The sequence below is a fragment of the Pholis gunnellus genome (assembly GCF_910591455.1).
Source record: "Pholis gunnellus genome assembly, chromosome: 5".
In the NCBI taxonomy this organism is placed as follows: domain Eukaryota; kingdom Metazoa; phylum Chordata; class Actinopteri; order Perciformes; family Pholidae; genus Pholis; species Pholis gunnellus.
The window spans coordinates 17,728,471-17,755,027 of NC_136531.1; the positions used below are offsets into that span (position 1 = coordinate 17,728,471).

The 26,557-nt window shown below is 42.2% G+C and overlaps 2 protein-coding genes across 3 annotated transcripts; one reads left to right on the forward strand and one right to left on the reverse strand.

Annotated features, from left to right (window-relative positions):
- The first annotated feature begins 1 nt into the window (after position 1).
- npb (neuropeptide B) lies at positions 2 to 1,599 on the forward strand. The gene is made up of 2 exons (XM_079160377.1): positions 2 to 501; positions 1,076 to 1,599. Exons 1-2 carry the CDS (start codon positions 238 to 240, stop codon positions 1,202 to 1,204), a joined length of 393 nt encoding a protein of 130 aa, XP_079016503.1. The 5' UTR covers positions 2 to 237; the 3' UTR covers positions 1,205 to 1,599.
- Positions 1,126 to 26,339, reverse strand: gnav1 (guanine nucleotide binding protein (G protein) alpha v1). 2 transcript variants are annotated; one of them, XR_013767108.1, is made up of 10 exons: positions 25,875 to 26,339; positions 25,490 to 25,581; positions 17,616 to 17,708; positions 16,775 to 16,935; positions 14,941 to 15,069; positions 7,524 to 7,653; positions 7,268 to 7,339; positions 4,753 to 4,840; positions 2,007 to 3,028; positions 1,126 to 1,263 (listed from the first exon to the last, which is right to left on the reverse strand). XR_013767108.1 is itself a non-coding variant. In XM_079160374.1 (9 exons), exons 1-9 carry the CDS (start codon positions 26,005 to 26,007, stop codon positions 2,838 to 2,840), a joined length of 1,089 nt encoding a protein of 362 aa, XP_079016500.1. In that variant the 5' UTR covers positions 26,008 to 26,339; the 3' UTR covers positions 1,786 to 2,837. The 2 variants fall into 2 exon arrangements, 1 of the variants encoding a protein (XP_079016500.1); XM_079160374.1 differs by lacking the exon at positions 1,126 to 1,263 and having other exon boundaries at positions 1,786 to 3,028.
- Positions 26,340 to 26,557: the final 218 nt, after the last annotated feature.

Below are 26,557 nucleotides of genomic sequence, written 5' to 3' on the forward strand. Positions count from 1 at the left end.
CCGATCAATTTGGATTGGTATTTTTTTCTTCTCCCGCATAAAGACGGATCACCATCCGCCCACCTCAATTCTGATTTGACGAACGTCCTGGGTCACGACAACGTCGCTCATTCAGCCTATATAAGCAGCGGAAAGTTTTTCAAACACCCAGCAAAACATAAAGTCGGCCTCTGACCAACAACAGACGAGATAAGCGCCGTTTTCCTTTACGTAAGAAGTGCCAAGACGGTTCCAGACATGGAGAGGTCAGTCAGGTTTGCCGTGGTGTGTATCGGAGTGTCTCTGCTCATCTCCTGCCATCCAGTCGAAGCCTGGTACAAGCAGTCGACCGGGCCCAGTTACTACTCGGTGGGTCGTGCCTCCGGTTTGCTGTCCGGTATCAGGAGGTCGCCTTACGTGCGGAGGTCCGAGTCCGAAGAGACGCTGATGGAAAGCGGGGAGGCGGCAGGTAACAACCTGATTCCAGAGACTAACAGGCAGATCTCCATCCTAAAAAGCATGGTATGTATAAGATACTACAATCTTTATTCCTGTTTAAGGGGGTGTTGTTGTCGTTTTTTACACTGATGATGAAATTAAGAAGAGACGCGTAAAATGTGCTTTCCTTTCAGCACCATAAGAGCCACATTTATAATAAAGATTGAAAGCAGACAAACCATCGGCAGATATTAGACAGCACACTTGTTACCTTTTGCTTTCATAAAGACAACGACACAAACTGTTGAGATCAAAATCTGAACTCAAACGTTAAAACAACTCGTGCGTAAAAGGGCAAACCAGTCAGCGCTGCAGGTCAAAGCGCAGACATCTGCATTAGATAGTGAAGAAAGATGGTGACAAAACGGTGATTGAAATGTTCAGAATTTTAAATCATCATTACCTACGGACAAAACCTGAAAAAAGGTAAAACATATAGGAAGAATGCAAATATGGGCTCTCTCTATAAACGACTGTTCTGCGCTGCAAAGTAGCCTATTAGTAGTATTAGTATTATTAGGACATATCCGGTTGGTTTGAGGAGACTTTTCAGTTCTTAACTTACAATTCTTTCACCCCTTGTTCTCACCTCCTGCAGGCCATCTGTGTGAAGGACATCTCTCCAAACCTGAAGACCTGCGAGCTGTTGCGGGACGGGACGGGCACTTTCCAGTGCAAGGCAGACGTCTTCCTCACCTTGGACTCGCTGGACTGCCTGTCCGCGTGAGTCCCGGTCGGACCGGCGAAGACAGTCCTGGTCCTCCACTGAGCTCCGGGAGCGCTTCTCTGGACACGAAAAAAATAAAGGAAAGAAAAGAGGGATGGATGAGTGAGTAGAGGTGATGGCTCAGAGGAAAACCTGATCAATGTCGACGATGGACCGCTGCAGACTCTGAATGTTCTCTTATTTAAAAAAGAAAAGAAAAACTCAATCATTGTTCAGTTTTACTTTAGTTGTGTAGACAGGAAAGAAAAAAAAAGCGCGAGAGATGTAGTTAAAACCATCTTCTTTCCAGATGACTTCCCATCTTTACTGTTTAACCACTTACGTGTCTCTGTTGCCGAAATGTATTAAATGTCCAGAAAGTTGACTGCAGAGCAGATTTCCTGTACTTTTATTTATTTTATCTATTAAAATGAACAAACACTGGTAACCTGTTGTGTGGCTTAAATTTGTCTTTAAATATTCAACTAGTGGGGGATGGAAACGGGAAAATAAGTGATCCACCACTGCCTTGATTTGCTATACCTTCATCAATTTACAAGATTTTCTTCAAACCTGCAGTTTCAGTACAATACACATACAGACCACAAATAAATCAATGTGAGAAAATGGCCTATAAGACTTAAAGAGATACAAATAATTATTCTGAAAGTGGAAAAGACGAGAGAAGAGAAAATATTCGTTAATTACACATATGAAGCATTTAAATTACACAACAGCAAAACCCCTTCATCATAAGGCACTTGGGGTGTTTTTCATTTTTCTTTCATCTTCAGTGTTTATATCAGAGAGTATCAGTCATTACCATATCTTGTTTATTACTGGAGTCCCAGAGGAGCTGGTGTGATAGCACTGTCAGTTGTCAGGGGAGCCTTCACATCAGTCAGACCCCGGCAGAGTTAATGCCACACAAATCACATATACGAAGCATCATCCTGGTTGACAAATCAGGGTTCGTGAGTGTGTGTGTTAGATAAAGGAACAATAATCATCGGCATGAAACACAAGTCGGAGGCTTCGGAGAGGTTTCTTTACATACACCCCATTTCTTATATTAAAAAAGCAGCGAGTGGAGTCACAGATTACAATGAGCGGAGTGTGAGAGGATGAGTAAACACAAACTGGGGGGTGCTTTTAAAGTGATCACCGCCTCATTAGGAGGGTGTGACGCACGGGATGTGAACAGACACAGTGATGGATGACCGGAAAACACACGATGGTATGCATGAGTGAACCCTGCACAGAGGAAGTAACGAACAAACAGTAAATCCTCACCCCCTCTCTGTCCCGCCCCCCTACACACATACACACACACACACATACACGGAATAAATGGCGTGTGTATATAACAAGTCCTCAAAATGTAACTTCACCGTTCATAGTCTGATTTTGTAGTACAGTTAAAAATATAAATGCGCATTTCTCAACACAAGGTTTCAAAAATTCAGCGTTTTAGGGCTCAAACCCACGAATCAAGCATCACAGAGGATGAAATGCAACATTGGCAAAGAGCGTCAGAGCCCCCAGGCTGCACCTGCAGAGAGAAAACGACGTGTTTGGAGCTGAGGATCTTCATGTCATTTAAAATGAGACATCCAGCACCGACTGTCCAGTGAAGTCGGACCTCCGCTGGCAGTTACAGGAGCGACACAGCCTCCAGATTCTCTTTGATTATCGTGTCCATAACCACCTGGAAGACAACCTGGATGTTGGAGGTGTCTGTGGCCGTGGTGAAGTGGTGGTAGATGAGTTTGCTGGGAGTAGCGTTGAGCGAGGCGAAGGTGGCGGCGATGAAGCGGGCCGACGAGTCCACGTCGCAGTCTGCACCTGAAAGGGGAGATGAGGAGGGGGATGAAACATCTGGCTCCTTTCCACAGAAAACTGAAAAGGTGTGGATGTCAGCCAGCCGTGCTTGTACGCCGGGAACGATTGTGAAGTAGCTCAGGTAACTTGACAAAACAGAAATGATGTTTTGTTTCAGAAGAAAGAAAAAAACACCACAAATAAGATTCAGAATTCTTGTGAGGCTGATCTGTTTTACATTTGTTGTCACAATAACCCATAAACTAGCTACGACAGGGACAGGAGGACAGGCATCACACCAACCATCAACTGAGAGTTCATGAAAAACTAACGAAGCAGTAAAGGAAGAAGTATTCAGATCCTTTATGTAAGTAAAAGTACAGATGTATAATTTTCAGTAAAATGTACTTAAAGTATCAAAGTAAAACTACTTGTCACCCAGTGACTAATATATGATCATATATGACATTATTAGATCCTTAATACTGATACCACGATGTGTGAGTAGCATGTTGCTGTTGTAGCTGGTCGAGGAGGAGCTACTTTCTCTACTTAGATACAGTTAAATAGTTTATTGAAGTGGTTCCCAACCTCGGGGTTGGGCCCTCCAAAGAGTCTCAGGATAAATTTGAGGGGTGTACTTTTTCTGTAGTCTTGTTTTTTTGTTAAACATTTTAATCATTTAAAGTTATTTGAAAGAACATACAATAGTTTAGAGAAAAAAATCCTCATAGACGTCTGAAACTTGACAAGAGGACACAACTACTACACAGTACTTGAGCAAATGAACTTTGTTACTTTCCACCGCTGTTAACTAAGTAAGCAGAGAAAATATTAAGCTAAAAGTAACGGATAAATGGTTCAAACGTTCAGCTTCTGCCACTCCAAGTGACAGTGGTAGTATTAGGAATGCAGAAAAAAGAAAACTAAACCTGAACATCGACAAGTTTAGGAGGATCTTGCATCAAAAAATGTTTGTTAAAATATCCACTTTCATATAATTTAATGGTATTGTAAAACATTCAGATTAAATTAATTCAGATAAACACATAAAGAACATGACGGGCTGGTGTTGGTGAAAGTGTCTATGCGCTCATGTGATGGAGCTGTGACCACTGTATCAGACTGGTCATCAGAACTGAGGTCAATGTGAAACGGACGCTGGCTCATGCTGGCTGACCCCAATCAAAAAGAGTTTTAGCATTTATATTGACATTTGCATGAGAGCAGAGAGGACACAGCCCCTGTAGATCCCACTGAGACGTGGGGAGCAAACTGCTGAGCAGAGTGGATACAAAAATCAGAAAAAAAAAAAAAAGATAGATTATTATCAGTCTGTCTTTATGTTTAAAAGCCCCTAAACTGTGAATGTTGGTCTTTTCCTTTTAATGTACTACATGGGTTCTTATGACTCAACACCCCCCCCCCCTTTTAGCTTAATAGCATTAGATGTTATAAGCATTGTCACTTTTAACTGGGACATTTTGCTTGGTTATCTCTAAATTAGTGAGGGGAAATCTTTGTTTTGTATGATTAAATATTTAGAATTTAAAAAAAAAAGTTTTCTATTCGTGATACTCAGACATATTGTCTCGTGAAAAACAGGAACAGTATATATTGTATATGTAACAAGTTCTATTCATTACTGACAATTGTTTCACCCGTGCAGCTGTATTTCTGGTGTCTTATTATACGTCCATGTGGACAGTTGTATATGCAGGACATAATAAAATGTACATCAGTCTTACCTTTAAACTGTGGCAGGTATAAACGCAGATGTCGCCCAGAGTGTAAAATCTTGTGTTGAAAAAGGTCTATCTTGTTCATGAATAAAATCTGCAATAAAAACACACACACACACACACACACACACACACACACACACACACACACACACACACACACACACACACACACACACACACACACACACACACACACACACACACACACACACACAACAATCAGCTGAGAGAACGAGATGCTCATCACAAGTCTTCACAGATATTTTCCTAAAATGTGACAATCAATAGCTGTGTTGAAACCAGCATGGGGTGAGGATGGCGGATCAATGAGCTCCATCAACTCATCAGTGTGCAATCGATCACTCACAGCTACTACTTCATAAATCTCTGGGACTCTACTGTTTGTTTTTTTACTGCCTCTAAACTCAACTTGTGCTCCCTGAGCCGCCACATCTCACAGGAACTTTTGGTTTTGGAGTCAACCAATTAAAACTAAGGCCAAGTGTTGTCTTTTCCGGCCCCTTTGATCGCAAAAAAACACATGAAAAAAAGATAATAACGAGAAGGATCAGCAGATTTCCAATGAACAGGATACGGAGCAACACCTGGGTGTGTAATTATCACTGACCAGCCACAGTGAAGAGTTAATTGAGGTGGAGGTTACAAATATCCCTCCCACGTTAAAAAGGTATTAAACACTTTTGTTTAATGAGCCTGTTAGACATGTTAACGTGCAGGCCCACACACAACCCTGCACATAAACATGTCACACACACATTTAATTGTCCATTTGTCTCTAATGAAGCCTTGAATAAAAAAACCTTTATGGTTGCATCAAAAAGATTGCTGAAAGAGATACCGTAGTGCAACTTTCTTGTAAATCACTCAACCTCACGATCTCAATACATCAAAACTAAAACCTAGTGCCTTTGATTGGACAGAGATTGGCGTTTTCTTTCTATAAAGGCCCGACAGAAATGTTAAAAAACAGTGATCACGGTGACAGGCTTCTGGAAAAGTTGCAGAAAACGCTGCAGAGTCAACAGCAAGTGACGCTCGCATCAACATGCACTGACTTGTCTTTTAAGTGGGCTTTAAATGAGAGGTAAGTGGAATAAATTGAACAAGCTCGTTACACACTTGTTTTAATGCGATCATTTACCGGAAAGGAGAACGGAAAAACACAGAGAGGGGAAAATGTCGCCTCGCCAAAGCTCACCCTAATTACAACTCGCTGTTTAATTATGAGTTACGGAGGACTCAAGAGACAAAGGGATGGGGCTGAGCCCTCTGTGTGTGTGTGTGTGTGTGTGGAAACAGCATTTATCAAATGCATTAGTGTTATTCTTGTCTCATGGTGTCATAGAGCTAATGGGGAGCCACAAAAAGAGTTTGCTTGTGTCAGCGCCATGTTTTCTCTCCACAAACTGAACTGTCAAACTTAATTGCGGTTCACACCCTCTTCAGCTGGACCCTTTTTGTCCTGTTATTTTTAAATATAGCTGTAGCCACTTGCCAGTCCAGATGAGTGGTGGATAATTCAACTACAACAGAAGTTTCCACAAAACTTATTTTCCAAAATAGAATCAAAAGTGAAACAAACGGTCTTTAAGATTGTTTTTCTATACTGTCAATTATATTGTAACCCCCTACAATGGCTGTGGCTTACAACATGAGTTAGGTTTGAGGGGCCAACACATCAACTGTATATAAAGATACAGTCAATGGGCCAACACAGTGAATTAGGGAGAAACGGGACTAAGACTCAGCCATGCTAGCAGCTTTGTGAGGCTATACTTCTGCACAGTGTTGCTTTGAGTATACTGCTAACATCAACATGCTCACATCGACAGCGCTAACGCGATGACGTTTAGCAGGTTAGCCATGGTCATCATTATACTAGTTTAGTGTGTTAGCGTGCTAACATTAAACACACATCAAGGACGATTGCCGCGTTATTATGAATCCCGCTGCTTTTGTTGGCAAGACCCGCCTTGTTCAAGCGCTGGGATTGGCCAGGCGTCCGTGCTCGTCGGGGTACCGGTAACCTGATTTGTTGGGGTCCTATGCCCTGACCAATGGGCTATGCTGACCCGAACTACTCAAGGTCTCTGGCTCATCTAGCGACACAGGGTGGGTCTTGCCAAGAAGAGCAGTGGGATCGATAATTACGGCACTTTGACATGTGGACAGGAGGAGCCGGGGATCAAACCACCGACCACCACACCGTCTGAGCTAGCTAGCAGGCTGTAGAATCTTAACCCGGTCTAGTCTGGGTCTGGTCAATCTGTTAATAATGTTCCCCACTCAGGTGCTGCCTAAAAATAAGGAGGACAAAATCACTCTTTGGTTGACCTGGTCATAATCCATAGCATGCCATGTCAAGAGCAAGTACATTAGTAGCTTTGTTTTAAACTTTGTTTTAAAACAACTTTAAACAAACTCTTCAGCTTTAGTGCAAATTGACATTGACATTGATGATCTTCATCCTGAGGTGAGAGACTGATGAATTCCTCACCATGGATGTGCTGCGGAAGAAAAAGTTGTTGCAGATGGAGTAGAAGAGCTTCATGCTCTCCTGAAGACGATTCTGCAGAGAGAAGACAATAACACCATCAGGTAGCTGCAGAGGAGCAGCCACTTTGTCCTATTTAAAACGTGGTCTATGAGGACATGACGTAATGACGATTGGGTGAGACTCAACAGGTGCTCTCTAGTTGCTTTGTCTGGAGAGCATGAACATTTGCGAGGGAGGGATTGAGTGCAGCCTGTACCACGGAAGGGTCTTCCACCAGGGTCATGTCGTAACCGCTGAGCGCCACCACGAACAGCACCGCCCTGACATCCTCGAAACAACCGATCCACTTCCTCCGCTCAGTTCTCTGGCCTCCAACGTCGTACATCCTGTACACAGAGGGGGGAAAGTTAGGACGAGGAATTGAGCTGAAGAGGGAGAATTCATGGAGCAGCTAAGACTTTCTCTAATAAGAGAAATGAAAAGATCTAAAACAACATATTTCCTTAAACAAGCTGTAATAACAAATAGTTGACTATTTACACATCCGGCAGACAAGGAGCAACATTTGCATTCATTTGGAGCGGTGTATCTGGCAACCTGTTGAATGTAAGTTCAACACTCAATGTCTTTTAGCCATGTCGCTTTAGCTGCTACATGCTAAATGTTCCCCAGCTAGTTGCTAAATGTGTCTGTCTGAGCTTTAATGTTGAAAACAGCTGAAAAAAAAAAACAGTGAGAGCGAACCAAAACAGTTACGTTGTTATTTACGTGTTATATTCAGAACGTGTATAAACTGTATATTGTGTGAGGCGCTATAGTCGGGTATGAGGCGAGGGGCTACAATTTGTGTCACACCATTTCTAGGATAAGCAACACTGTTAAACAGTCAGAAAAGTATTTTTCTTATTTTAAGTAAAAGATGTCAACTGTGCATATTGAGCGGGCGGCACAACAAATGGACCTCACACTTCATCAGTCTGATTGTCAGACCTGTGGTCCGCCCACACAGGTGTTTGAACATATTTCACTGATTAGAGCTCCTCTCAGGACCGTGTTGGTGTGTCTCATCTCCGTCACTTCTCGGCTGTGTCCCAGACACTAGTCATTGCATAATAAACAAACACTCTATACTTTATGGCAGTTTACTCTTTAGAGAACTGTGAATTGAGATTTTGGACACTTATCATCCACCTGTCCGCTGTAGAGTCGCACGACTGTAATGCATTGTGGGACTGTTTATTATATAGCAATATTATTATTTCACACAGAGAATTTGGGCTCTAAATACAGTGCACTATATAGAAAACAGTGAACTTAAACCTTTATTATTATCTTTATTACGCAGAATTTGATGGCCTCATGCAATTTTCAGCATACCTCTACCCAAAATCAACTTGAGCTCAGTCTAATCAGCATAGTAACTGAAAACAACTGTGTGGGTGTGCAGCACCTTTAAATGTTTGCCTTCAACAGATTAACCCATTCTGGCCACTGTCGACATTTTGAAAAAAACCACAGGTGTAATTAATAACCCTGTTGATGGCTGCATCCTATCCGGGTGTGCAACATTCAGGGCCTTGATCTGTGCATGCTGGCTCACTGTAATGACTTATAACTTTAATAACACAGAGCCATCGTTAATGTAATTGACTACACCTGTGCGTTTCAAGTCAAAATGTCGGCTGTAAGCTGTGTGACAATTGCAAAGAGATAAGAGAGATCCACACTGTGATTCTGGGCCCAGGTGCAATTGATTTAGCAGGGTGACACACTCCAACCAGGGCCCTTCAAGAGAGTGAAAACACACACACATACACACACACGAAGCAATGACTCTCATACCACGGAGAAGTCATTTTTGTCCATACGCTCTTAAATATGACAATTTCTGGCCTCCCTTTGCTACTCAGATTTCTGTCTTATTTTCGAGGCAAGAACATTACATTACTGTTATTATTAATATTGTAAAAGACATAAGTAGGAGAACTTCAGGCTTATTTATCTATTTATCGTTCACCAGACAGTGAAGGCAGCACTGTATTTAAGTTATTTACCAGCATGTGTGTGCAAGTATGTGATATGAAATCACATTGTGACTGACATGTCCTTTATCAGGATTCAATTTCCAGTAGAGAAGTGTAAGGCTGTGCTTTCAGTGTGTTCATGACCTTCCATACTGATAGTACAGCCTACTGTAGCACTGAGGGGTAGCTCTAATCAATGACAGATTGTATTGGTTTTGGATAAGGTCAGATATTCCTAAAATATGCGATGTACACACACACACACACACACACACACACACACACACTCGCTCTCACACAAAGACAAGTGTGTCGCACATCGCTGAAGACCGGGCTCCCTCTTTTTTCAATTTTCACCAAGATAATAACAAAATGTTTCCCCGAGACAATCACAACACGGCAGCAAAAGAATCGTAAAGGTCAATGTCCTCCAAAAGGACGAGAGAGAAAAACACGACAGGAATGAGAGCGGCAGAAACCCACAGAGAGAGACAGACACAGATTGTCCCACTTCACCCATTTTCAAAACCAGATGAGCCATCTCCCACCTTCCATTTGAGCATCCATCGAGCTAATGCCACTCTTTATTGAGAGGGGAAATGAACATGTGGAAACACAGATGCGCAAAGAGGGAAACAAACAGCGGCGGGCGTCCAAAGTAAAGATGAGGTAAGATTCCCGATGGAAACTTTCCGTGGAAAATGTGAAGCTGATGCTTCATTACACAAACCTACTCGCAAGCACATGTGCACAACGTCACACACAAGCAACACACACCACAATCCCCTCTCGAGGTTAGCTTTCATATCGTATTCAGTCACGTCCCGACTCCTGCTTCCAGCAACTTGCCCTCAAACAAGCGCGAGAGGACAGCACTTTTTAAAACTGACAAAATATATACGGTAAATCCATTGATACAAGTTATTGATTACAGACGGAGGAAGACAGATGTGTGTCACGTGACTTGGGCTGAGGACTTCAGACAAGACGAAACGCCCGGGCCACACAGCTATATGCTAGCAGCTCTGTGACGACGTACTTACGCACAGTGAGGCTTTTAAGGTCAGCCTGCTAACATGTTCACAATGAAAGCTTTGTAGGAACACAAAGCCTTGTATGAACTCCAGGAAAGACGTGCTTCAAAGCTTCAGAAAAAGCTAGCGAGTGGACTAATTTGTTGCTGAGATGTGCCTGGAGTAAATGGGAGAGATGTAGAAGATTTCAGGTCAATGAGTAATGATGAGTAATAGAACAAACTCGAAGCCCCAGTTGTCCTAATCTTAATATATCAGTTTATTCCAACATAAATCTGATTTTAGAGATCTTCATACAGTTTGTATGCATAGACTCGTACCGAATTTCTTTAAATAATATTACTTTCACTCAGCCTTATACAGTGTATCTCACATCATAAAGAATCACGTATTGTCTTGGAAGAGAGAGAACAATGTTGTGTAACCGTTGGTCGAGACTCTTTACCACGGGAGTCGCAAACATCTGATCTTAAACCTCCAGACACACAGAGCAAAGCCTCCCAGCATGCCACAGGTGAGGGACTCTAAAAAAAGGTTAATTACCATGAAAGCATCATTTTTCTACAACTGCACAGGTTTTAGTTTGTGATGTAGACTGAAAAGTGTTATAAATTATTTTTACACTAAGTATTCGTGATTATGAAATGAGTGTTTACATTTCAAACAGCATTACTGTGGTTTGGAAACACATTTTGACTACAAGTTCAGGACTGGAGTCTGTCTATGGTGCACGCATTTGCTGTTATTTATATAATTCTCTAGATAAAAACTGATTACGCTAACTGTACAGAGAGCAAACATGTTCCAAACGTTGACCCTGTCTGTGTAAATAAATACTTGTCTTTATATGTCGCACTTTGTCTTCAGCTCACACAGTCCTCTCCTTGCACCATAATGTTCACCCTCATCAGCAGTGTTGTAATGGTAATTATCAGAGCAGTTGATGTTAATGATGCAGGAAAAGACCCAGATCGTTATTACACTGAGGGGTTAAAGGTCAAACAGGACATCTGTATGCAAACTAGGCCGTGTCTGGGTGTAAAGTTGTGAGACGTTACGCTCTTACACACACACACACACACACACACACATTTGTAATTTGCATGGACACACACATGCAAGCGAGAACAGTTAAGTCATTTTCCGAAAAACACACCTGTACTTTCTTTTCGATGAGATGAGAAGATTGATATCACTCTCATATGCGAGATCCAAATGCAGGTGGGGGAGCATGATTGAGGTAGACGACTGATATCACACTATCGTACTGTGTGCGGTCATTACATCTCTGTAGATGGGGTTTAATGTGAATTATGCAAATCATGAACATTTGGTCACATTCATTATTCAGACTATTAGGTTCCACAGAAGGAACTTAAGTTTGATGTTAAACACTGCGAAAGCATGGCACATCGTTAATGTTTTATTATTTAATTCTGTGTTTACTTCGACATAATCAGATTCCTCAGTCACAGTACTTATGTTTTCCAGTTAATGTGAGACACAGCAAAGAAGACTATTTCATTGTTTGAGAACTCATTGGAGTTTCTCTGAAATGTAGGCTTTATTTTACAGTTGCCTCACAAGTTATAGAACAAATAGAAATGGATGAATCCATGTAAACATTCATCAACTGCTGTTTTTTTTTAAATTGAAAGCTCTACTCTCCATCGTTGTTGAATTGTGTGCTTGCCTGTAGACACATTTCACATTCAGTTGACCTGACGCACATTGACGAAAGATTCAACAAAGATCCCAAGGCAGACTCAATCCTGGAGTTCAACGTTCAACGTTCAACATAAAGCAATTCCTAAATAATAAAAACGGGATTGCAGGGCGCAGATGCTGGCTCTGATGAGAAACCTGGTTGAGTATCAACCAACAAGAGGGAGACAGTCATTGAACTGTAAGAGGCAGTTTCACATTGAGTTAGCTACAAGTGCAGATGACAAATGACACATTTCTGACTCATTGTTGATCCCTGTATCGAACGGTTGGATGGAAGGATGGACCTCCTTACAGTCAAGAAGAAATAGCCGTCACGTGTTATTAATTTACAATCTCTCTACCGTTGAAGTTTCCAAACTACCTAAAATTTAAATCTTGTATCTACAGCACACAATCCCGTCACTACTTAACCTTAGATATCCCTCATGTAAGAGAAGATAGAACTTTATGAATGCCAAAGGAAATTATTATGCCAGAGATTGATCAAAAATTACAACAAAAGAATAGAATAGAATAGAATAATAATAGAAGAGAATAAAACCAATGTGTTTATTATTATCTGCCGTCAAACTAGAGTTGTGCATTCTCGTTGGGGAATTTAAAGCTTTATTATCTGATGTTTTTCTTAATTCTATTAACTGGTTTTAGTTCCTTGTTATTGTGTTAATTGTGTTATTTCTATTTTTCTGTTTGTGTTCTTGTGAATGTTTCCTGTTCTCAGGTCTCTCTTGGAAAAGAGATCTTAATCTCAATGAGACTGCCTGACAAAATAAAAATGAAGAAAATTAAAACTGCAGTGTCTCTACTTATAGTGAAGGAAATCATTTGTTAACTCATTAGTTAGTAAAACTACAAACTGTCTATGTCGGAATGGAAAAACTCAAGCTCGCTCTTTCTGACAAACACAAACCATCAACTTCTCCAAATCCCTTTAATATCCCTTTTGTTGCTAAGTTTGAAATAATTACATTGACTTATGCTAAGCTCTTCATCAACCTCAAGGGCTTGATCTCTCCAAGTCACAGGCACGAACCTACACACACACAAACACACACACACACACACACACACACACACACACTCCGTCCTGCAGCACCACTTGGGACTCTGCTCCCCCCTTTCAGGTCTGACACCGTCACCTCGTGGTGACGTCACCATCACAATGTTTCACAGTGAAACAAAACACATTCACAAATTATTAAAAAGCAAAAGCAACAAGCTCCTGAGTGACTCGACAGTGACGCAAACAGTAAGACTGCGAGGAAAAAGCTGTGCCGCAGAACAGATACGGTTATCATCAAAGCGTTTGTTTGCCGGGAAACGTTTCCTGATGTGAAATACGGTCAAATCCAATCAAATGTGTGTCTGGCATTAAATGGAAGAACACTCTCAAGTCAGTGGCATCCAGAGACGTAGAAGAAGCATTTAGATTTGACGCAAATACCCCTGACTGAAGTCATCTGCTGACAAACTGACTCGCTCTACAATGTTTATATGCTAAACAGAGATCTTATGAAAAGCTGAGGTAACGTGTTTTATCATTTTAATTCCCTATAAGATGTAATGTTGAGCATGGATGACAGGTTGTTATTGTGGTGGAGAAGAGGTGCTCCTCAGGTAGACATTACTAAGAAAGAAGAGGAGAGTAATCGGATTTTCTTGAAGTGACACACACACACAATGAAATGTGTGTGGTGCTGAATGTATCCTTGTTAACCCTCCGTCCATGGACCATTAGTCTTCCCATAAAACCAAACTCCGGAAAATCAACCACAATCTAACACACTAAAAGCAGACCTCTTGATTTTCATTTCCACGGATCACAAATGTTTAGTGTCAATTTGTCAAATAATCAGTTTTATGATCAAACACACGAAGAACTGACAGGATTCCCATCAGCCCCAGAGTAGTTTGTGTTTAGTGCTAATTGGCAAATGTCTGCATGCATACACGTTAAACACAGATGATGAGCAGGGTAAACATCGTACCGGCTGACATTTCAATTCCTTTCAGTGCTAAAACTTTGACTGAATCTTCAAATCCTTTCAGCAGTTTTACTTCAAGTGATACTTCACCTTCACTCAGTTCACACTGAAACTGAAGCTTCACTTCATTTCGCTGTTCTCTCTTAACTGACATTTACATTTATTTAAATTTGTGTATTTTGACTTCCCCTTCAACTGCAATGTTGCAAACATCAGCAGCAAGCACATGAAACCATTTTCTTCAGAAAATGTTGCCAATTTCCAGTTTTATGCTGGATTTGTATAATGCATTCTTGTAAGTTGTGATGATAAAACAAAAAAAACAAAAACGTCCAAACAACAAAATGAGCAGCTCCATCAGTGTATAGCATTAGTTTCTTTAGCGTGGGCTTTTTCCTTTGATGCTGCTTTGTTATGCATCAGTCAGGCTGCAGAGAAATCAAGTTCATTAATATCCATCGCCCTGTCTCAACCATCGGCAGCTTCAGGAAATGAGTTCAGCCATTGGAGGATGATAAAGACGTTGGTATTATGACACTTCATTGATCAGAGATGAATATTGTCACCTGACATCAGCCTCAGATACCTGCCGTCTGCTTCTTCACTGATAAGACGTAGCCCCTCATGCTCTTGAATGTGTGTGCGGTCAGTAGATGTAAAGCCTAACGATAGCAGTCATATTGACGTATTGAATGAAGCCACCCATCTCCATCTCACATCTTGGGCCTATCACATGGCTGTAGACAGAGATAAGCGTGTCACAGCTGAAGAAGTGAAGTAAGTTGGTATGACAGGCGCTTTTGGAGAAGGCAAGTTCAGCTCGGACTGAGTCACTGGTTGTAAGCACTCTTATTCTGGAGTGTTAAGTCTTAATAAAAAAAAAAAGAGTGAAAGGCGTCTACCTGAAAATGAGACGGTTGACTTTGAACTGGGTCTCGATCACGCCTGTCGTCCTCAGTCGTACTCGCAGAACGTCTGTCTCTGTGGGCACGTAATCTGGAGACGTGATGCGGGTCAGGTTCTCAAAGAAACTGCCAAGAGAGAGAATGGTGAAAGACAGAGGGGAAGCAGGGGGGGGGGGGGGGGGGGGGGGGGGGGTAGGAAAACTTAATAACCGGCAGACAAACTTGAGATCAAAAGAGAATCAGGTATCAGTTGCGGGTGTCTCGTACATTGTGTGTGTGTGTGTGTGTGTGTCGTGGCCATCAGCTGCCAGGTGGCGGGTAGAGCGTGCAGTGATAAAGCTGCAGGCCCAGGGGGCGCAGCGGCTCATCACCATGAATATTCACACTGCGGTTTACCATAATAACACACTGAGGCTAAGCTTTCAAACACAGATTAGCTATTAAGACAGCTATAGTGTAATCAACTGTATCATGTGTGTGCGCTCAGTGAGATGTGATCTTTTCACACACACACACACACACACACAAAGACACACAGACAGTGACGTCGCCACCTACCTAAACTGACTGTGACATTCTCAGCTAGTCATCCTGCATCAGTTTCTGGAACAGGGACAAACATCCTGCTGCTTAAAAACACACACTGCCTGCCGGACGCTGCACAGTGCGAGCTTCTATTTTGTACTTCTGTCTTTGTGAGGACCCGTCTGAGTTTTAGAGAAAGGGGTCCTATTTCATTTGACTACATTTTGACCAATCCTCAATTCTTCTGTTAAAAAAAAAGAAGCTATAAAAACCCACTGTACACTATCTGCTCAGCATTAAACATCACAGAAACACAGTTAGACACTAGCTGGTGAACATAGTGGAGCATTTAGCCGTTAGAGACAGGAGTTATCATTCCTCAGGAGTTGGTAAAGACCAAAAAAAAGATCTAAAAAAAGAGTGAAAATTGGACTCGCATTCATCAGGTGGACAGAAACACAACTCCAAATGAAATATCATGTTGCTCCGTGACTGAAAATGTCATATTTCAGTTGATCCTCGAAAATCCTTGAAGAATGTGTGTTTTTTCAGTCGTCTTAGTATTATTACCAATAAGAGTTAATGCCTTTCTAGATAAAATAAGATCCAAGTTGTACTAAATTGGAATATCCCTTTTAAAGATAAGGTAAGGATCTGGAAAATGTATTATGTCAATAAGGGTCCTCACAAGTATAGAAGTATGAACATGCATGTGTGTGTGTGTGTGTGTGTGTATGCCTCAGGAAAGTGGAGGGTGAAGGTGATGTTCGGTGGTTCTCAGTGGGAACAGGGGAGGCTGTCGGTGTAGATAACCCCAGAGCCGAGGCCTCTCGCTGGGGTAGAGGATGAGAACAGACAGCCTCCTGGTGGGTTCCAGCTCTGACATCATTTCTACACTCCTGTCTTACTTTCCTCTTCATCCTCACTTCTTTACTTTCATAATTGTGCCTGCACACGTTTGTCCTTTCCTTGAATATGCACATTTTTAAACATTCACTGTAATCTTTTTATTTATACCGCTATGTTTGAGCATTCTTTTGTGTTGCATTGCTTTGCATCCAAAACCAATAAAAAAACAAACTCATGCATGTATTTTAATGACGTGAAATAGATGTATATAATACCCATGGAGGTACATGTAATTAATTACACATTACTTGGGTTTGTCTCCCTCCCTCTTTCCTCTCCCCAGACTCTGATTCCCAGTGACAGCGAGCACACGGCCGAGCATCGGCTGCTAAGTCCAGCTAATTAGACCCCTGCACCTCCTCAGCACAGCGTGAGTGTGTGCAGGCAGAGTACTCACTACAGTGCCGAGTCATTGAGCTCATACTCGTATCCTCGGGCCGCCGCCGCCCTCACCCCCTGGTCGGCCAACAGACAGGACAGGGCGTGGCTAAGGAAAGGAAACAGCACCCGTTCTTCGTCAAAACAGCGCCCACACGACAGGACAGAATGGGCGTGGACCTGCAAGAAGAGACGGAGACAGATATATGGATGGATGGACGGCTGGTCAGGAAGGAGTGGAGGGCCGATGGAAAAGAGGATGCGAGTCTTAACGACAGAAAAGTTCTGCAGTCTGTCTCGGCTCTTAAGACTTGGTAATCTTTACAGATGGACAAATTTATGGATATACACACAAACACATACACACCCTGGTGACATTTAATAGAGGAAATAATTTGGTCATCATCTCCCGGCAAGATGTGCGTAGTGGGTGGATAGTGTATGATTTTTGATAACTTTGACAATAAAGTTCAAATCAAATCGAACCCCACAATCCAATCACCCACCCAGTGTAGCACTCTGCTCTCATGCAAACAAACTGTTACTGTGTGTGTAGCTGTGCGTTTGTGTGTGTGTGTGTGTGTGTGTGTGCGTGTGTGTGTGCGTGCGTGCGTGCGTGCGTGCGTGTTTATGTGCGTGTGCGTGTGTGGTGCTCGATGCAGCAGCTGTGGCTGCAGTGCTGAGATGCTGCTCTCTAGTGGAGATCTGGTGCAGTGTCGCAGAGAAGAGGAGCAGGAAGGAAAAGAGAAAGATAGAGAAGAGAGGGATTTGGAAAAAAAAGTTTGATGGAATTGAAAAACACAAAAAGGAACAAACGTGCAGAGAGACAGGTTGACATAAGAGACGTGCAGACAGACTACCTTGTTCCTGGTGTTGGCCAGGTTGATCCGGAGGACGCCCATTCCATGGAGGACAAACTTCATGGAGGTCAGGAGGTTATCCAGCACTGCAGGCTGCCAAAGATCAATGGTCAACGGTTAAGTTTATGAACAGCCATGGCAACAGGAGAAAACTGAAATTCATCACTAACAAGGACAACTTTTAAAGAGTACCTCATTTTGAATCACACAGGAATAGCTCCACATTTTTTTAAACACTTTTATTTACTCACTTATTTTGCAGAGTGAGATGAGAAGATTGACACCACTCTCAAGGTGTGTGTGAGTTAAACATGAAGCTACAGTCAACAGACAATCAGCTTAGCTTAGCATAAAGACAGAACCACTGTCCAAAGGTAACAAAATCTGCCTCCCAGCATATCTAAAGTTCACTAATCAACACTTTTTCATATATTATTCATGGGGCATAGTGTGTATGTGTGTGTGCGTTTCCATCTATCACACCCCATGGATCAGCAATCAAATCCTATTTAGAGCGTAGGAGAGGGAGAGTCACATGTAATTCACATAAATTAAACTCATAACTCTGTTTTAGTGCTTGGAAACCTTGAGTCTTTAGTGACTGAGCAGAATGACTCCTGCAGAGTCAGGAAGTGTGTGTGTGCGTGTGTGTGTGTGCGTGCGTTAAACTCTCCGTCACTCTCCTGCCAGCTCAAGATAAGCTTCACATTCCATCACGATTCTATCACGGTCTGGTCGCTCTTCTCTCTCTTTGTGTGTGTGTTTTAGTGTCCAGATTGAGATGTGTTGCTCTCCAAGTGAAATGTGCGAGGTGAGATAATTCAGTGAGGTGACAGGGCGTCATCTCACGAGGAGAGCTGGGCTGAGGGCTGCTGACACCACGGCATCAGGGACATTTTGGGAGAACCTCGGCTGACAGCGCTGCATTGATTTGCGTCGGAAATAAGATGCTTTGTGCATTTGTCTCCCTCTGCCTCATCATCACAGTCATCTGCTAAGATATGCAATTTCATGCAACACGAGATTTGTTTTATCATAACACCACATTCTTGTAATCTTACAAAACATTACATATTTTTTGCTGCAGATTCTATGTTTTATGACCATAAGCATCACTAGAAACCGGCAGTTGGTGATATAGGGGTGATGGCAATCTTGAGGTTTGCTACAAAACATGTTTATGAAGTGGTCTCTGCTCTGGTAGTTACAGGTTAGTGAACAGTGGCCAAAGACTAAGAGAGGCTTTGAAGTATGAAAAGTGCAGCTGAGTAGAAGTAAGATACGAACAGGACGAAGAGTCTACAGCCGTGGTTGCAGCTCTAAAAAGCTGCACTTAGGTGCAACAGTGCATGCATTCTAACATGCTCACAATAGAAATGCTAACATGCTGATGTTAGGAAGGTGTAATGTCCACCAGGTTCGCCTTCTTAGTTAGCATGCTAACATTTGCTAATAAGCAAGAAACATAAAGTACAGCCGAGGATGATGGGAATGCATTTACATTTGCAAATATCTGGATATGAACCAAAGTAAGGGACAATAATAATTTTGACCTAATGATGGCGCTTGATAAAAAGTTAGGGGATCGCCACAGTTATTACAATTCATCCTCTTTGGTCCACAGACAGACCAACCAGCTGACAATGACATACCTAGAGCCGCGCTGCAAGTGTGACTAAAAAGTACCGTCGACACAAAATACAGGCAAAGTTAGTTAAACGTGTTCCTTAGTGAAACTCTGTCACGGTCATCAGGACATAACACCCACACAGGTGTTTTGAATTACCCTTTGCTGATTTGACCTCTGCTCTGGTTATTAAAAGTACACAATATCACAAAATTATATGGTCCAATAAGAATGATAACAAGTAAAGGTGACTGGCCCTAATAAGTGTAATAAAACTAACATGGGCGTAAAGGAAGACGTCAATAACTGCCAGTTTCTATGAGAGGAGGTCTAATCAGGAAGCATACGTCAAAGCACCTGTGTGGGTGAGTGTGGAGGCTTTAAAGGTGAATGCAGTTACACACATATTCAATTGGGCCTCATGACACACTACATTACAAATGTACGAATTGAAGGGGGCATTAGAGCCTCGTACGAGACCTCTGCTAAATGTGTAATTTCATCGTGGATTTATCTAGGCCAGTCGTTAAGATTTGAAGATTTATTTCTGAATCCAAACTTGTAGCAACCTCTCATGTGGATGTTGTTCTTCCATCTTCAAGAGTCAGAGTTCTACCCTCTGCTACCAGGGTCTCGCCTACCCCGACTGGTTCTCTATGCAAGCTTGATGAGACAAACCCAAACACTTTTGATGTTGGGTGCCTCAAAAAGCCCTAAATCTTTAAGTGTCCATTCTTGAGGCAGTTCACAGTAAAGAGTATTCTGGGCGGTCCGACACTTGCGCCTGCTTTAGAAGGGCTTATGTACTGAACAAACTGTAGCCCCAAAAAAAGGTTAAGGTATCTTAAAGTTACACTGTGGAGTTTTTGACAGCCCGTTGTGCTGAGAGTTTTTATGAGGGCGTACCTGTTTTGTTTGTGTCACTTATGAGGATGCATATTCTGGAATCGCCAACGTGCCAACAGACAGAGCAATGCACCAACGAAGGCAGTGAAGAAGAAGACTGCTAGTGAGTAAACATGGATGTAACCAATACGGGATTGAACATATTTAAGAAATCAGCGTTTCGAATGTTTTATAAGGAAGGAAATACACTCATCATATGAGATCTCAAGGAGGCGCACAATGCATCTTCACAACGACAAGATTTTCCCGTGAGTTGAATCAACAATAAATAATTGGAGCTTTGTTAGCATTACAAAAAGGTAGTATTTATTGGATTTATTCAATTGCTAAATCTGTCCACCCCCTGGATGTAAAGTACAACGGATTAAATTACTTCCCGTATCCCTCGTCTCTCCCTTCAGTTGGTTTATTCTTCTTCCTTCCTTCCTTCCCTCCCACTAGCTTTGTCCTCCTTATCAATTGTTTCCAAGTTCCTCCCTCTATCTGACTCAAGACTTACTTTGGTTTTGTGTTGACAGTAGAGGTGGGAGGCAGAGAGGGAGGAGGGGGGGGGGGGGGGGGGGTGGGGGGGGTGGGGGGGCCTTCCACATCAGACACTTTGTGTGTGTAGAACAAGTCTTTCTCTATGTGACTAACCGTACGTGAAGTAAACTGACCAATCAGCTTGTACCGGCTGTTGCAACTAAACACACTTTCTGCCGGATGGCTACATTACCCCTAATACACAAACACTGGGCCATTCTCTCCACTGACCAATGGATGCCTACACTCACACAAACACACACACACACACACACACACACACACACACACACACACACACACACACACACACACACACACACACACACACACACACACACACACACACACACACACACACACACACACAAAGAGCCTGGGGCCACAGGTTAGTTGCTCTATGGTAATCTGAATCCACCATCACCTTCATCACACTATACCTCACCTCTCTGGAAGAGTATAGTGTAAAAAGACACGGTGTCAGGGCCAGCAAAGCCTTCTCTGCTGGCCCTGACAGAATCACTAAGTTATAGCTATTTTATAATTGAATTATTTTTCATAAATACACTACATGTATTCTAAATATTTTTTTTCATTAGCTTATTATCTCATTGCACAGCTACTGTCTTCCTCGGTTGTGCCACTTCCAGCGCAGCTTGTTTTAAGTAGAGCTTTTATCCAATCAGATTTCACCTCTGTGTCTCTAGGTAAAAGAGGCCTTCAGAATTACAAGTGAATCCCTTTGCAGTTTAAGTAAATGGGGACGATATTGTTGATTATCATAGTCTTCAACAAAACATTTTCAACCCTCAAACGCATTAAAACGTATTCAAGAAATACAACTGGGGAGGCTCGACTGTCATCACTGGCGTCCATGAATGGAGGAGGACTTCTTGCTGGAACTGAACCGCACCGATGTTCTGTACAACCGTGTCATCAAACTCTTTGTAATCAAAGAAAGGAGGATGGACTTTGTCTTTAAATAGTGAACAGCAGCTTTTGTATGTGAACTGCTTTTGTGTTTTTACATCTGCAGTAGCGTTACTACTGTATTAATGTTTCTATTGTGTCGTTTTTATGATACGGTTAATATTGTTCCCTCTGATGTGAATAATATCTGAATGGCCCGTGCTCTTGAGTGTGTGACGGAATGCGTGTTTTAGCGCCACAGTTTTGCTGGAATGTGCAGAGGCCTGTTGAAACGTGTTATTTGGGTTTTATGTTATTTTACCTGCTTTGTTATATAAATATATGTGACTGGTTCTTGTGAATTTGTTGTTGTCATTGTGTTAATTACATTGATTTTGACTTCATGCATTGCCCGTTAATGACCGTCATGCTGGCGTCATAATAAGGTTATTAGGAGGTGGTTCAACTGTAGTAGGACAGCACTGAAGGCCCGGGTATAATATACACGGCCCGCCACTGGTTTTCACCCATGTGTGTGTGTGTGTGTGTGTGTGTGTGTGTGTGTGTGTGTGTGTGTGTGTGTGTGTGTGTTGATCAGTTTACAAGGAAGTACAACAGACAGAAATCTCTCACACCTTTCCAACCTTTGTTTCCTGCTGGCTATCAATACCAACACAGTTTAAAGCATTGTGGGAACTTTATGATACACTGTGGAGATATTACAACTCCCATTAAAGCAGCGTAATCTCTAAATCCATCCAGACACACTGAACTATTGTTCAAACTTGCTGTTTGGATCGGCTCCCTGAACCCAAAAAACTGACAGTCATTTGCAGTTGTCTTGTGTCGGAGCAATTTACTACAAAAGCACAACAACAAAGAATGCAGCTGAACTGACGGTGGTCTGATATTTAATTATTAACCAAAGACTGTTCTGCTAACAATGTATGACTAAGAATGTGAGTGTGTGTTTGTAGGTTTTAAGCTCCATTGATTCCACAAACCAGAACCTCACAGCCGTTCTAGGTCAGAAAGATCCCCGATTCATTGCATTTTTCAAGAAACATATTCTTCAAAAAAAAAACACCTGAATCAACAAAGGAGATTCCTGTCTGAAAAATACAAATCAGTTCAGAAATGTTATGCATTGCCACATTAACATGTGCACACAGATACACACACACAGACACACACAAAGCCTCACTTTTGTTGACACAGAGTTGTGTGCATTGGACGAGAATGAAGGGAAGTTTCAGCCTATCCAGAGTAAAGGCAACAACACGGCCTCGGGCTGCAAATAAAGGAGGGATGAGACAAAGAGGAGCCAGCTTCCTACCTTTCTTCCACTCAAACAGGCTGCCTGTCATGGTCCTAATGCAATACAAACCTGGCTGGCAGGGCCACAGAAAGACCAGACAGAGAAATAAAGAGATGGGGGTTTTCTCACTGTGCCTTCAGGGGAAATATGGTAGAACAGATAGCGTGGAGCAGGGATTACCTGTCCAGTTCAAGGCAAGGTCCAGATGTTTACGAATGCATTGGCGGACACAAAGACGCTTGTTCAAGATAGCAGGTAGGGCGTCAGAGGTGGACACAAATACACATGTGGAACAATATGCACACAGGCTTGATAAAGAATAATAATGAAGTGTGTGTGTGTGTGTGTGTGTGGTTGGGATGGTCAGGAAAGGGCAGGGCAGGTTTGTGAGTTCGTGTCATTTTTCTAAAACAAGGGCGTCACCTGAGAACAAAAGGCATACCCAACTGACAGCATGGAGAACAAAAGAGATTTGACTACTGGCATTTAACCCGTGTTCATACGCGTGTGCATGCTTGAACATGTAAAAAATATGTGTGAACCGCTTACATTGTTGTGTAAATGCAACAAAAGGGGATTCTGAAACCATCACGCACATAGATCTTTTCTTGATTATATTATGTTTAATTATTGCAAGAAATAATTTGTGCTTTTTAGCAGCTTTCTAAACAATGAAAATGTGCAATTTGTTGCTCAAATTTAAGGCTGGGGTATAATTTAAAAATGCCATAGTTGAAAGAGGGATTTTATTTTACATTTTGTTTAATTGAATGGATTGTTATGGAATTTGGTGCATATACTCGGGTCCCTCTCAGGATGAATTGTAATGACTTTGGAGATGATCTTGTTTAACCTAGCGCCATCATCAGGTAAGAAATTGTATTTGTCCAACACTTAAATACCTTCCCATCAGCCTCAGCTGTACTTTGTGGTTAGTGCTAATTAGCAAATGTTAGCATGCTCACAAGTGAACTAAGATGGTGAATACAGTAAACCTTATACCTGCTTAACATCAGCATCTTAGCATTGTTATTGTGAGCATGTTAGCATGTTAGCACGTTAACATTTGGCTTCTTTAGTACAGCATCACAGAGCCACTAGCATCGCTGCAGACTCTTGGTCTTGTTTGATACTAGTAGCAACATAACTGAGTTTCGGTACCAATAATACAACTTGGTAATAACATGTTTTTCTAGAGAACCTCTTTAATTAACTTAATAAAATAGGACAGGTCTCAAATATTAAATGTCTGAAGACAAGCAGCTGTACAAAAACTTTTCCTAAATACGTTTTGAAATAGATAAATACATACAGTTTAAAACTGTCAAAATGTGTATTTAAAGGGAAAACATGATTTAGTTATTGATAAGGAATTAGACTACACGTTTGACACAGATTTCTGGTACTTTTTGACAGTTTTTGATACACATTTAATTCTGCACCAACAAAGTGTCAAGATTTGATATCCAGCCCCTCCTCAAACTGATAAAAGCATAAATGGAGCTAATCAGGGGTTCGTTATCCTTCTTTATTCAACACAGCCCAATAAAGGAAAGCATGACGCTTGTGTTGACAAGAGGGAACTGCAGACAAGGTGACGGTTATGAGACAGGAGAGGCAGCAGAAGGAGAGAGGAGTGCAGGGAGGGAAGCTGGAATCTCTCGGAATGCATTGAAACGTCCCAGCTGCTAGTACAAACAACTGGGACCTTCATATGTCATACGAGTGTGTGTGTGTGTGTGTGTGTGTGTGTGTGTGTGTGTGTGTGTGTGTGTGCATAATCCTGACCATGAGCAACTGCAAAAAAAAAAAAAGGTTGACAAAGTTTGACAGTGTTTTGGACCTATAAGATGATCAACAACTTAACAGCAGTGTGAATTGTGTTTAGGCGAGTTCAAACCATCTTCATCTGTGAAGCTTGCCTTGTCAGTCTGTTCCGGTGACAGGGCTGTTATTATGGTAGCGTGATGAAGACAGAGAAAGGCCTCCTCAGTCATCACGTACTCATTATGTATATGCATGGCAGGAAGGTGGAGAGAAAGACAAAAAGATACAGGAATAGCAAAGGGCAAAAGAGGAGAGTAATGGACAGAGATGTGGAAAAAGATAAGCCTTCAATAAAAACAAGCTGGTGTGTGTGTGTGTGTGTGTGTGTGTGTGTGTGTGTGTGTGTGTTGAACCGTTTCCATTCTCCCAACCCCAGTACAACCGAGGAATCTGGCTTCCAGTTGCTCACAAACACACACACACACAGAAGGAAGAGCAGATGCGAGCCAAACCACTGCATACCAATCTGGATCTGACCCTGTGTATCGTGAGAAAATATCCCCCACAGGAACTAAATCAAATCTACATCAAACCTCCTGTTCATCTCCGTCACTGACTCCACATCTTTACCTTTAATTCCACTCCTGTGAGGCATTAATCAAACCGAGCTCTTGGCTTCACCTTCAGTGTGATTGTTGTCCAGCTCTCTTCTTCTGGAAACATAACACCAAGCCCACTGTATGCTAATAGACTGTTACCTGCTAAAATAAAAACCATCAGGCAGAGTGAACCAGTCTCAAGTGTACGCATGTGTGTGTTTCCCACCTTGAAGCTGGTGAGCTCTTGCTTGGTGAATCCATGACTGTGAATGATCTTCATCTGTTTGACCAAAGTGCTTTTGCCGCTCTCTGCTGCACCTGGAGGAGGTTGTAAATAGGTGTTAAACTGTTTTTTTTTGGTTGTTTTTTTAATGCAGTAGAGATAAATCATATGAAACTTGCGTCTATAATCATTGAATCTAGAATGTTAAAATTAAACAGTGGATTTATTAGTCAGTCACAACCAAATTTTGATGGAAAAATGTGAAATTGTACGTTATTCAATAGGAAATATCCAGCGAGGGATTCAGGTGCTACTCATATATTTCATGGTACATAACAGTCCTATAGGGACACATCCATCAGGTGAGTTTAAGGATGTTCAGTCTCACCTAGTAGGAGTATTTTAACCACATTCATCTCCCGCTTGGCGTACTCGTACAGGTCTCTGTCTATCTTGGTGCTGTGTATCCTCGCCTTCTTCTCCTCCTCCTCTGTAACTTCGGTACCGAGGCACAGTCCCATCCTGAGCACTCATCTCCTCCCACGACCCCCGGCCTGAGAGGAAAAAACAAAGGCAGGGAGTCCAGACTGGAGATCAAGCCCAACTTGTTTCTATGAGCTGCAAGCCACGAGCTCTCCTGCTAAATCCGCACACGGAAAGGGTTACTGTTAACTCTAGAAAAAGAAAAGCGCAGGCCATCTCCGACACAAATCCTTCAGACTCCCTGGAGTTGGAGCTCAAACCGTACGGACGAAACAGATTTTACGCATCGCTCCAATGGTTTCCTTTTCTTTTCCTTCTCAGTGGCAGATTTTAATGGGTGGTAACTTTTCGGCGACTGTCCTCAGCCGCGAAAACACCAAAACTGTTGACACAGTGCGCTACTGCGGTTCAAAATCTGCCCTACCGCCTTGGCAAAGACCCAAGACAATCCTAAAAGTGCCTCCTCCCACTGCAGCCTGCTGCACAGATGGAAAAGTTTTGGGACTTCCCTGGGAAGTGACGTTCCGGAGTCAAAAATGCTGAATACGCAATTTCACCTGTGTAAAACTAATTAAGCTTTGTCCCTCG